Source organism: Neovison vison, chromosome 2, assembly GCF_020171115.1.
Source record: "Neovison vison isolate M4711 chromosome 2, ASM_NN_V1, whole genome shotgun sequence".
Lineage (NCBI taxonomy): Eukaryota > Metazoa > Chordata > Mammalia > Carnivora > Mustelidae > Neogale > Neogale vison.
The window spans coordinates 5,176,055-5,188,309 of NC_058092.1; the positions used below are offsets into that span (position 1 = coordinate 5,176,055).

Sequence of the window (12,255 nt, forward strand, 5' to 3'; positions counted from 1 at the left end):
ACGGCCAGGGAAATGGCCCCGCCCCCATTTCCCGACACAGTCCCCTCACCGTGCCCAACGCACGAGGCGGTGCAGTCAGCTCGCGCCCCGCCCTCCGCCCCCACCCCGCGCTCTCGGGTGGCCCCGCCCCTAGACGCCCCGCCCCCTTCCGGCGCGCCCCTCCGCGGCCGCGCCCGGCGACGTCATCTGCCCCGCGCCGCCGCCCCGCCCAGCTCCCGGCCTTCGGTCCCGCCGCGCCGCTCTGCTGACCGTCGCCGGCCGCCACCAAAATGTGAGTGACGCGGCGAGACGCGGGTTGGCTTCGGACTCCGGGAGACGGTGGCCCGCGGCTGGGATCCTCCCCTGGCTCGGTTCCCCCCTCCCGCCCCCTTCAGCCGCTCGGACGCGGGCCTGCGCGGTGGCTCCGGAGGCCCAGGGATGGGCGGCGGCCCCGAGGGTACGGGCTGCAGGCGGGCGGAGCCTGCCCCGCCGCGCAGCTCGCAGTCCCGCGGCGGTCGGGCGGTCGCGGAAGAGGCGGGGGCGGGGCTGCCGGGGGATTCCCGGAGCTAGGAAACGCCCCCTCCCTCCACTGTCCCTACCTGGACCCCACCCCTCCCCTTCCCCTAACCCCGGGCCCGAGGCTCCCCAGAGGAGCGGTGGCCCCTGCCCTAGACCTGGAGCGCCCGTTTGCCGCCTGGTGCTGGGCTGGGCTCCGGAAGTTGCAAGGGAAAGGACCTCGGCCCTGTGTGTAGAGGCAGCAGCGGTCAGAGGGGACTCAGGAGCAAAGCTGTAGACCTTCCCTCTTGAGGCAGAAGCCATCTTGTAGTGGCCCCTGAAAACATGGGAGTTTCCCGTGGTAATATTCTGTCAAGAGTCCCACGGACCCTCTGTGCCCCTCCAGCCTGTCATGGCTCACCTACGGAGGAGGAAGGAATGGGTGCTTTCCCCGGGTTCCTCCTAGGAGCTAGGGCCACCACTCTGGAGTGTACCTGCTGAGGCTGCTGTGCCAGGAAATCAACGGTGGTTAAGGTGGTTAAGGTCTAGATCCGTAGAATCATATGGGACCTGGTCTAGAGACAGGCTCCAGTGCAACCAGCCGTGTTGGCTTTCTAAACCCCACTTTAGGCTTCCATGAGATGGGGCTAATGGTAGTACCCCCTTCTAAGAGTTAATAAGGATTAAATGAGAAAACGCTTGAAGAAGACGTACCAGTACGTGGTTCTTCACTGTTACCTTTCAGAGAATAAAATTAAGTGTAAGGGCAGGCATGGGACCTGCTACATCCCTGGTCTTTGACACATGGTAGGTATAAAAGAACTTGAACCAGTGGATGCATCAGTAGCTGGTGTATGAAGACGCATGCTTGGTGCTTCGGTACAGGGAAGAGCCATCTAAGACACAGGAGTCTGATCTACTAGGGAAGGCGAGACCTTCCGATGACCCTTGAACAACATGGGTGTGAATTACACGTGGGTTTTTTTCCGATAAATACAGAACACTACAGTTACTGTGTTTTCTCTCTTAACGATTTCCTTAACAGTTTTTCTCGACCTTACTTTATTGTAAGAGCACAGTGTATAATACATACAACATACAAAATACGTGTAGATTGACTGTTTATGTTCTTGGTAAAGCCTCTGGTCAACAGTAGGCTCTCAGTAGTTACATTTTTGGAGGAGTCGAAAGTTATGTGCAGATTTTCAGTTGTGGGATGGGGAAAGGGGTTGGCGCCCCCAAAGCCCACCTTGTTCAAGGGTTGACTGTGTGTGTGTGTGTGTGTGTGTGAAAAATCAAAGTGTAGCCAACCAAGTAATGGAAGCAATAAGGACTTCAGAGCCACAGTGGTCAAGGAAGATCTGCCTGGGGAGAAACAGGCATTCAGTGAGGATTTGAAAGGAGGGGAACCTTTTAAGAGAGGAGGCACCGCATCTCACCTCTCCCACTCACACCACCCCTCCTCCCTACATCTTGATGTTCCTGATCCTGTTTCTGTGAATGAATATATTTCTCCTAGTGGAAAAGTGGCATTTTGTAATTGTTCATAAGTGTGAAAACAATTCTTGCCACAATGAGAGAGCAAAAGAGTACTGAGTGCATTTAAATAGATGTGTGTCTTTAAACAATAAAAAAGTAGAGTTTCCCTCTCTTAGGATCCCTGATATTAATATCAGGTGCTTCAGCGTTACAAAGTAAAGCTTGTTAAACCTTCACTTTAGACTCTGGTCACTTCTCACATATGGATGAATCTTGGAAATTATAGAGGAATTCGAAGAAATGTCATTAGAACCTTTGTTCATTACTGTGGGAAGGATTTCTTTTTCTGCTTTAGTTCTGAAACTTCTAACAGAGAGGTCTTGGAGTAACGTCTTCATCCTTACAGAAATGTATCTGAAATCAGAATTTACTTATGCTTGTGCCTTTCCACGTTTCAGGTCTACAGGTGCACCTGCAGGTTCAAGTGCTGCCTTCAGCAGCAACCGACGACTTCAGCAGACACAAAATCAAGTCGATGAGGTACTGGTCTCCAGTGTTGAAAACTGAATTTTAAACCAACATGGGAACACCCTGGAAAGAATTCTTTTTAGAAAAAGTATCATAAAAGCATGAGTATAAAGGAAATGTTGGCTGTTTCTTAAATATAACAAATGAGCTAAGCTTCTGAGAAGTCAGTCTCCAGGAGTCATGCTTCTTTTCCCGTGACCACAGACACTCCTCCTGAGAGCATTCCTCCAGGAACCACTTTATAAGATACAGTTTGCCACAATTTAAAAAAAAAAAAAAAAGGAAAAGAAAAGAACAGTTTATAAAATAGGGTAATAAAGTTTTAAGGATTAGGTCTATCGGTTGTTCGAACCAAGATGAATCCCTCCAACCCGATTTTTCATCAAAAGGCTTCTTAGAGTAAGTAGCCTGACACACTGGGTCCTAGGCTTGAGCAAACCTCTGGAATTCCATTCCCATTGTCACCCATTCACGTACGGAAGGCAGACGCTGGCAGAGTGCTCTAGCCCAACAAATCGGTATTTGTGGAATCCTGGAGTCTTTTTTTCCAGCATCTTTTTTCTGCTCTGTGTGTGCAGGCCCACAGTGGAAGACTGTGAGCAATTCCGACTAGGATTCTGTAGCCCGAAGAGCTGCCAGCGTGCAACCAAGACATCTCGATCTTTCTGCACTTAGCTGCTTTAAAAAGCAGAGTCAAACTTAGGTCAGATTGCATTATTAAATCATTTGGTAATATTCTGGTCTGATGGTTTTGTTTAGTAACTGAATTCTGAAACTTGTACATTTCCGTGGAATTCTTACCCACCTTACCCATTCTAACTGGATGAAACTTTCTTCTACTTACAAAATCAAACTGGGTCCTTTTTCTTAACCAAAGGAATTTTAGGGAGAGGTGGAGGTATTTTGTTTTTTGTTTTGTTTTTAATTGACGTGAAATTTACATAGCTTATAATTAGCCATCAACCAGGGGAGTTCAGTGAACTCAGTGTTGTGCAGCCATTAACCTCTGTCTGCGTTCACTACTTCTGCTTCCCGCCTGAGGAACGCCGTGGACATGTGCAGTCCTCACTTGCCGTTCCCCTTTTCTCCCGTTCTGGTAACCTGTAGTCAGCTTTCTGTTGCTATAGATTGGCCTGTTGTGGCTTTTTCCGATAAAGGGGTTCATGCCGCATGTGGCCTTTTGGGTTTGGCTTCTTTCCAAAGCATAACATTTCTGCATGGTCCCCGTTGCAGCATCTGTCAGTACCTCCTTCTGTTTTAGGGCTGAGTGGTGTTCCATGGTGTGTGTATACAGAATTTGTTTTCCATTCATCTGTGGAGGGGTTTTTGAGTTTCCACCTTTTGGTTATCATGAATAATGCTGCTGCAAACATTCATGGACAAATCTCTGTGTGGCTGTATGTTTTCATTTCTCTTGGATATGTATCTAGAAGCAGGAGTGCTGGATTATGTGGTAATCTTGTGTTTCACTTTTTGAGGACCTGCCAAGCCTGTACACAGTGGCCACTGCAGCCTGCCTTCCCTCCAGCCGTGTCCGGGGCCCCTGCTTCTCCACTTCCTCACCAACACTTGTTAGTTTCTGTTTTCTCTGAGTGTAGCTGTCCTCCTTAGTGAATATGAAGTATTTCATTGTGGTTTTGCTTTGCATTTCTTTAATGACCAGCGGTGTCGAGTATCTTTTCATGTGCTCATTGATCGTTTGTTTACGTTCTTTGTAGAAGTATCTAGTCAGGTCTGTTGCTTGGCTCTTTTTATTGCGTTGTTTCTCTCCTTGTTGGGGAGCAAGAGTTCCATATATATGTGTATATATATATTCTGGATATTAAACCCTTCTTAGATAAATGATTTGCAAATAGTTTCTTCTGTTCTGTAGATTGTCTTTTCATATCCTTAAGAATGTCTTTTGCACAAAAGGTTTTAATTTTTTTAAAGTTCAGTTTATTTTGTCTTTCGTTGTTCTTGATTTGGAGTCAAATCCATGGCCAAATTGGAAGTTAGGAATGTTTGCTCTTACGTTTTCTTCTAAGAGTTTTATAGTTTGTAGCTGTTATACTTAGGTCATCAATTCATTTTGAGCTAATTTTTATATATAGGGTGAGGTGTAAAGGTCCAGCTTCGCTCTCTTGCATACAGCTGTCCCGTTGTCCTAGCACCATTTGCTGAAGAGACCATCTTCCTCCTCACTGAGTGATTTGACAGTTTTGTCAAAAATCATCTGGCCATAGAAGTTTGAGTTAATTTCTGGTTCCTCAGTCCGTGTGTCCGTCCTGATGCTAGAATCACACTACTTTGATTGCTGTAGCTTTGTTGTAAGGTTTCGATACTGGAAAGTCTGAGTCCTCCAACATTCTCTTTTTCAGTATGGTTTTGCCTATTCAGACCCCTTGCAATTCCATAAAAATTTAAGGACTAGGTTTTCTGTTTCTGGGAGGGGATGGTAATGGGGGAAGGACAGTGGAATTTGAATAGAGATTGCGTTGAATCGGTATATCTGTAAGTGCTTTGAGGCATCTTGCCATCTTAACAGTAAGTGTTCCCATCTGGGAACTTGGAACGTCTTCCCATTTAATTACATCTTTGACTCCTTTCCGAGGTGTTCTTGTAGTTCGTTTTCAGTGCACAAATCTTCCACTTCCTTGGTTCACTTTATCCCCTACTATTTTATTTTTTCAGATGCTATTGTATATGCAGTTTTTTTAAATTTCCTTTTCATTTATCTTATATGGAAACATTCTGATTTCTGGGTGCTGGTCTTATACCCTGAGCCTTTATTGAGTGTGTTTATTGACTCTAGTAGTGTGTGGATTCTTTAGGATTTTCCGTATATGGAACCATCTGCAAATGGCTACCACTTGACTTCTTTCTTTCCCATTTGGATGTCTTTTGTTCTTTCCTTGCCTGATTGCTCCGGCCAGAACTCCCAGGGGAGTGTTGAACGGCGTTAGTGAACGCGGGCATCCTTGCTTGTTCTGGATCTTGGGGAGAAATTCTCCGTCTTTCACCACTGAGCCTGGGTGTTACTTGAGGGTTTTTCCATGAATGCTCTTTGTCATGTTAGGGAAGTGCCCTTCTGTTTCTAGTTTGCCAGGTGTTTTCCTCATGAGAGAGTGAGCCCCTCCCTGCTCCCTCCTTTTTAAATAAAAGTGTGGCTCAGAGTAATCAAGTGCTGACCCGAAGGGAAATGAGCCCTTTTATTCACTGCGAGTTCTGCTTGTTTTTCCCTCCCTCTCTGTGTAACTCGGCGTGCTTGCGTCCGCTCAGGTGGTGGACATCATGAGAGTCAACGTGGATAAGGTGTTGGAAAGAGACCAGAAGCTGTCGGAGTTAGATGACCGCGCAGACGCGCTACAGGCCGGAGCATCCCAGTTTGAAACGAGCGCCGCCAAGTTGAAGAGAAAATACTGGTGGAAGAACTGCAAGGTGATTTTCTTTCGCCTGTTTTTACATGGAGTCCCCCTCCGTTCTCAGAGGGCCTGCGGGGGCTGCAGGTATTGGAGAGGAGTTTGATGTCCCGTACGTGGAACTCTGGCTTGACTCTGAGTCTTGAGCCCTGACCGCATGCCCTCGTCCCGTGCCCTCAGCTAGGAATGCTCCGTGAGCCATGGCTGACCTTAAGCAGCGTATAGAACAGGAATGTCCAAAATTGGGTCACCAGCCCACCAAGGCCCTTCCACGTCTCTACCCCTGCAAAGCCCTGCACACACAGTGGCAGGAAAGGGCTGGGGTTGGCAGCCCACTGGCCTGTGGTTCAGTGAAAGGTTCCAGAGGCACAGGATAGGGGTCTTGAAAGCCAGTGTGCTCCACAGAAGTGCAGAAAGCCGCCCCCCAGCAGCGCACCCCAGAGCAGACCTTAACGCCTGCCGCAGCTCAGATGTATCTAGCCCCTTAGGGCACACGAGTGACACTCCCTGATGCACAAGACAGGCTTAGTAGCCCATGCAGATGCCTTCCTAGGGACCACAAATCACTGGACCATCTTCTAAAAAGCAGATAAATAACTTAATACTCTAATCGAGAACAGCAAATTTAGGCTTTAAAAACTGAATTATTTCAGATTATAGTGTTCCTTAACTTCTCGGTCCATGACTAGAATATTACAGTCTTCAGTGAGCACGCTCGTCTATATGTTTGGAAATGTGAGATGGTCTCTGTTTTGTCGCAGATGTGGGCCATAGGGATCGTCGTCGTCGTCATCATCATCATCATCATCATCGGTGAGTTCTTGTGGCAGAAATCCACTGTTCAGGTCTTCTCGGTGTGGTCACAGCTGATATCACATACAAGAACTTGGAATAAAAAGTTCCCTCAGAATTACTAGTTCACTCCAAAGATTTTCATTTTCTTCAGTAAATATTTTTTTAAAGATTTTATTTATTTATTTGACCGAGAGAGCGCGCGCGCGAGAGAGAGATTACAAGGAGGCAGACAGGCAAGCAGACAGAGAGGGGGGAAGCAGGCTCCCCGCCGAGCAGAGAGCCTGATGCGGGGCTCGAACCCAGGACCCTGAGATCATGACCTGAGCTGAAGGCAGAGGCTTAACCTACTGAGCCACCCAGGCGCCCCTCTTCAGTAAATGTTTTAAGTACTTGATTATTTCATTAAAATCCAAGGGTTTTTTAAATACACACATTGATCCTTTGAAGTCAGAGGAAAATGTGTTCATTTCCACTGCCCCATCTGTTTTCACTCTGAGCACATTTTCATCCGATACTTCCTCGTACAAGGAACAGTCTCGTCTGTTGATTACAAGCATGACTGCCTGTCCCCTGTGGCTCCAGTCCCTTCCAGCTGCGTAGCCCTGGGCAAGCACCTTAATGTCCCAGGTCCTCAGTTTCTTCACTTGGAGACTGGGGATGGTAATAGAACACCCATACGCTTGCTATGGGGACACCGCTGCTCAGTCTGCGAATGGCACATAGTGTGGTCCCGGGCACGTGGTACTGACAGGAGCGGGAGAAGTGCCCCCGTCGGTACGGACATGCCTGTGCGCACAGAAGTCCGAGTGTCGGAATTACCACTCCTGCTACCGTACGTGATACCGGAACAGGCCGTTGATGTTTGTTGCCCAGGCCCTGGGAACCATTTGCAAAAGCGGTTCTTTCCACCCCTTCTCTTGACAGTGACCTCCAGCCCTCGGCAAAGTGTAGAGACGCCACTAGTAAGGTGGCCTAGTTGACTTGCGCATTTAGACCGTGATGCTCACTGTTAACTCCGGGTTTGCAGTGAGAGACTGAACTGCTGTTTCCTCTGCTTTGTCGTGTCTCCCCCTTAGTGTGGAATGTTTCCTCGTGAAGAACCAGTGCCACCCCGCCTGCCGTTCAAGAAACCTCTTCGAGACCTTTGACTTAGAACCTGCTATATTCTCGAGCTCGCCTACTGTTCTGTCTAAGCTGATTAGTTTCTGTTTGTTACTGTAAAGTTGAATTTCTAGGCCATGTGCCTTTGTGATGTCATAAACACTCCGAACCTGAAGTGCGGCCGCCCAGCCTACGCCTGGCCCGGCGGAGCGTCTCTTAACTTCCCGAGTGTCGTCACCTCCAAGTAAGGTTGTCTGAGGAATTGCCATTAATTCCAGTTAAGGGAATTTGTTCCAGGCTAGCCGTCCCTGCCATATGACATCTTCTGAACCACATTCTAAGCCTTTAGGTAATCAGATTTCCAGTTTGTGCCTTCCAGAAAGAACACTACTGCCTAAGCAAATCTGTAACAGTAACAGGTTGTGCCTTACTTTGCTATTTTTCGGATTCCCTAGAAGAGAACTTTCTACTGTTTATAAGCACTACTGACTCTTGCGCTGTATTTAAAAATAAGACGTGGATAAAGAGTTTCTGCTCTTACATTAGATATGAAGATGTTTACTTTCTTGTTACTGTTTTTGTATCACTTGCTAAAAATATTATTTTAATCAGAAATAGCCTCTTTAAAACATTTTTACAGAACTATGGCTATGACCAAAGTTTCTATTTTGCCAAAAAGTTGAATGCCCAGTACAGTGTCCTTACATCTGTTCCTGACAGATAAATTCAAAAAAGTGACAAGTGGAACTTAAGGTGCCCTTCAGAATTAAAGTTGTCGTACCGTCTGTGAACCCTCTCCATCCTGACAGGCCTTTCTTGCCTCTGGGGTGCTGTGGGTGGGGCAGCTCCCCGAGTCCGCATTTCTCCCAGGGGCGAGAGCAGGTTTAAGCCAGACTCTGAGCGTCTCCTCCCGAGAGCCTGAGCTCAGTAGGGCCTCTGATAATTACGGGAGCAGCAGTCCTGCAGCCTTCAAGGGAGACCATGTGTGAACTGGTCATTAACTGGCCCGGTCCGCATAAACGATAGCCTTTGGGAGTTTGTTTTCCTGTTTTTATCCATATCCCACTTCCTAAATCTGTCTTCTGAATTGTACCTTCTACCGGGCCTTGGTCAGGGGTGGATGACTGTTCCCAGAGGACAGCTAACCAGAGACTCTTTCTTTCTTCAATGTCAGAAACTGTACAAGATGCTGCTTTGGAAACAGCTTTGTCCCCTGAGAGACTTGCGGTGTATGTGAGACTTTTACCATCAGGGCGGGTGGCTTAAGGATGGGAATTCAGGTTGGCATGCAAACAGGCAAGGAGGCTCCAAGGGAGAAATGCTGAGGTCTTACCACCCTGACCCGTGGTTACTAGAGGATTCTAAAATTCTTGTCCATATGCCAGCGTGTGACTTACAAAGCAGCAGCAGTTGAGGTGCACCAGGACACGGGCTCCCTTTAACATGGCTCGCGCTGGCTTCACTGAGACGCTGCCGTGTTGAGGACACGCCCTGCAGGACGCCCCACAGGAGGAAGGAAGCAGCCATCAGAGTGGGGCAGGCCTTGAGGCCGCCCTCTGCTCAGGGGCTCTGGCCGGGTCTGACTCAGAAACCTTGGTGCTCTCTCCTTGCCTCGTGCCCGGTCCCTGTAACCCGCTGGCTCTTGCACTGACCTGGGGGCACCTTGCTTGTATCTGTGCATTTAGCTGGGAACTTACCCACTCTAATGAACTGAATAAACTGTTTATAAGCGTGATTCTGGTATCTTGTGTTGCTTGTAGAAGAATCGCCGTGCGCGGTCCAAGTCACAAAACTGGCATTCCTTGTTGTTGGCCTCCCTCTCACTTAGAAACCCCCAAATGCACTTTCTCTTCTCCCCAGCCCCCAGCATTTTCCCCTACCCTAGTGAACCCAAGCAAACCCTTCCTCTCGTGAGAAGTATAGGAGATGAGGGGTGGGGGCGCTGGCTTTCTTATAATTGCCAGAATGCTCAGGAGCTGGCTTTTGAGTTTCTTAAATACACGTTCTTCAAAGACCACAGAGCTGGCCCTCTTTGGTGGGATAGCGAGCTGCCTCTGTGGCCCTCGGGGAAAGGGAGGGTGGACGGGCGGGAACCTTCTCCAAACACAGCTCTCCTTTGGATTCTGCACACCCTTCCCCTAGGGTGTGCGAATTCCACCCTAGTGGTTCCACTCTTAATCTACCACCTCCAGGGAACAATACAATATGGGTAGAAGTAGCCTTTGCTTATGGTTATAGTGAAATGCCAGTTGCCCATATCAACCTGAGAGAGAAATGGTTGACTTCTTCCATTGCCTTGAACTTGGAAAGATGGTCGCCACTTTTCTTGTCTGCCATGCTATCGCGTCCTGATAAAGCACCTACAGCAGAATCGTACCATTCGTTCGGGACCTTTATATAATGAGATCTATATAAATTTTGGCTCCTTTCTCAAGATTTTGAAGGAAAATCTACCATAAATGGGCTCTTTTCTGCCTCTCCTGTAAATGTCAGGATTCCTCAGTCAACTGGGTCTTCAGCCAACTTCTTTCCATTCTACTCAGTCTCCCCAGGGGCAATCTTCTCTCTTCCCACATCTCTATCTTGAATGTACTGAGGATTCCTGGCCTACTGGACCAAACAGAATTAGGCATTCCCCTGCAGCACACTCCTCTTCCTACCGTTAACAGAGTCTGTTCCAGAAAATGGCACCACCATCCATCCAGTGTCCATGCCAGACCAGTCCATTGCACTTGCTGTTACTTGTCGTGACCATACAGATCACCCAGAAGGTGCTGGAGCGCTACATAATAAACGTTTTCCAAATCTCAACAGCTTAAAGTTATTTCCTCACTCATGCCTCATGTCCAAAGCCAGCCAACAGGAAGGTTCTACCATCAGTCCCTCGGGGAGGGACTTCCTGTAAACATTTGTTTCAGGTTACCACTGTGGCAAGAGGAGAACATCAGGAACTGTGCGCTGGCTCTCAAAGCTTCCATCTGCAAGCGGGGTTCTTAGTTCTGCTCACACTACTGTCCAAAGCAAGTCACACGACCCCGCCTAACCTCATAGGTGGCAGGGACCACATGTCACTGGAAGGAGAAACGCGATGTTTGTGAACAGTTGCCTTCCTGATGACAATTTCAGTCAAAGGATATGGCAAATTCCCCTCAACTCATATGTATTTTCAAATGAGTTGTGCATCCTACGTGATAATTCCATATTTGCATCACTAAAAGAATGTTTTTTAAAAGTATGATGATTTTTTTTAATTGGTTTTGAGTGAGGATTATTTGTTTAAAATTGACCGGACTTCTCAGTGCATTTAAAAATAGCATCCTTGGGGGCGCCTGGCTGACTCAGTTGGTGGAGCGTGAGACTCTTGATCTCGGAGTGGTGAGTTTGAGCCCTACATTGGGTATAGAGATTACTTAAAAATAAAATCTTAAAAAAAAATAGCATCCTTATTTATAACTGAGCTGCTTTTTACACTAGCAGAAAATTCAATCTATGAAACCACAATTTACTAAATAAGTCAATTATGGCATAATTATTAGAAAACAACTGATTTTTTTTTCCTTCATCCTCTAAGTAGCAAGCTAAGTGCATTTCAAAATCTTCTACTTGTCTTTATACTGTCAGGACCATGGGCAATCTCCTGTTAACACAAGTGCGTGTCTTTAGCCTAGGCTCTGGATCCGAGCCTAGTGGAAGCCTTCCCTCCAGCAATTCTCTTTGCGGCTCCTCCTCCTGCTTCATTCCTTCTCCCTCCCTATTGGTCACCCCATCAGACCCTAATGTGGTCCCTATGTCCCTCCCTTGGGCAAATAAACCCTTGTCTGCAGCCCCACACAGCAAACCCCCTCCCCACAGCTTGCCGTGGTTACTGCCCCCCATTGCACTTTTCTTCAGCCAACACCACTGGGACATCCTTAACCAAGGTCACCATCTCGGTGAAGCACCGCAGACATTTCTCTGCCCTTGTCATACCCTGTGCATCACCAGCGTTTGATACGGTGAATAGCTCTCTCCTTGAAATATTTATCTAGCTCCCATGACCCAACGTTCTTCTGCTTTTCTTTCAACCTCCTCTATGGCTCCTTATTCTTCACCTGGCTCTCTGCTTGGCCTTTAAATCTCCACGCCTCCCATCTCCCCCAGTCTTGGCCTTTGGCCTTCCTCTCTCTGCATTTTCCTGTTGAGAATTTCACCCGTGACTGTAAATGCTGTAGGGACTCTGGCCTCTGTCAGCCCTCTCGCCATCCCTGGCCTCTCCCCTGCATCCCGGGCTGGGACATCCAGTCACCCACCTGACAATCCCACCTGCGTGCTCAAACATAACGTGTGGGAAACAAGTCTCCATTCTCCCCTCGTCAGAACTTACTCTCCCCAGACCTGTCCGTCTATGCTGATGACCCATGACATGCAGCTCTGCTTACACCAAAGACCCAGGACTCACCCTCGATCTCTCTCTCTCTCTCTCTCTCTCTCACACACT

At 47.9% G+C, this 12,255-nt stretch overlaps 1 protein-coding gene and 1 pseudogene across 1 annotated transcript; one reads left to right on the forward strand and one right to left on the reverse strand.

The window, feature by feature from the left end:
- The first annotated feature begins 204 nt into the window (after nucleotides 1-204).
- VAMP3 (vesicle associated membrane protein 3) lies at nucleotides 205-9,513 on the forward strand. The gene is made up of 5 exons (XM_044237064.1): nucleotides 205-271; nucleotides 2,412-2,493; nucleotides 5,743-5,901; nucleotides 6,644-6,695; nucleotides 7,754-9,513. Coding segments are annotated over exons 1-5 (315 nt in total). The 5' UTR covers nucleotides 205-269; the 3' UTR covers nucleotides 7,774-9,513.
- On the reverse strand, nucleotides 1,642-2,215 carry LOC122899399 (annotated as a pseudogene).
- Nucleotides 9,514-12,255: the final 2,742 nt, after the last annotated feature.